The following is a 581-nucleotide window of genomic DNA, read 5'->3' on the forward strand; positions in this document are numbered from 1 at the left end:
GGGCGAACGCGCCCCTGGACCAAAAGCTGCCTCCCCCGCCACAGCTCCGACTGCACTTGCCCCATTCACCCCAGCTCCCCCAGACATCAATTTGTCGTTTCATCCGGCGGCCCTGTAAATAACCCCCCCCCCAGACATATCAAATGGACATGGCAACACAGGAAAAAAAATGTGAAAATAAAGCAGAGCTCCTATGTGTCGTCTTGCAAAAGAGACTGTCTTGCTGGGCTGTATTCCCAGTATGAAAAGTGGCAGAAAATAATACATCAGAAATGTCAAGCCTCTAATATCTAGGAGTATTAGCTTTCTGAAGCCACATAGCACATCCAGCTTTATAATCTCCCTTAAACTGTTACTGTTTGTCTATTCACAGAATCTCAGCACTTTTGAATAACCATCTGAAAGAGGATAACATCTCCCTCTCAACAAGGCAGCAAAGGCAAATCATTACTTCAGGGACTATGAACACTGTCACTCCACACTAGATCAACAGAGCCGCTTAATCCCAAATCTTGGCTCCAAGCCAGATACCTAAGAGAAATAAAGGAAGCAGTAAGGAAACCCCGGAACACACTTTTTAC

General features: G+C 45.8%; 1 protein-coding gene across 1 annotated transcript in view; it reads right to left on the reverse strand.

Annotated features, from left to right (window-relative positions):
- Positions 1-103, reverse strand: part of PAPLN (papilin, proteoglycan like sulfated glycoprotein) — a 28,093-nt gene extending 27,990 nt beyond the window's left edge. Inside the window, exon 1 of the mRNA XM_009279301.2 lies at positions 31-103. Within this exon, the coding sequence (XP_009277576.1) occupies positions 31-103 (73 nt within the window). The remainder of the gene's footprint in view (positions 1-30) is intronic.
- Positions 104-581: the final 478 nt, after the last annotated feature.

This window comes from Aptenodytes forsteri, unplaced genomic scaffold (genome assembly GCF_000699145.1).
Source record: "Aptenodytes forsteri isolate BGI_AS27 unplaced genomic scaffold, ASM69914v1 Scaffold3, whole genome shotgun sequence".
NCBI lineage: Eukaryota > Metazoa > Chordata > Aves > Sphenisciformes > Spheniscidae > Aptenodytes > Aptenodytes forsteri.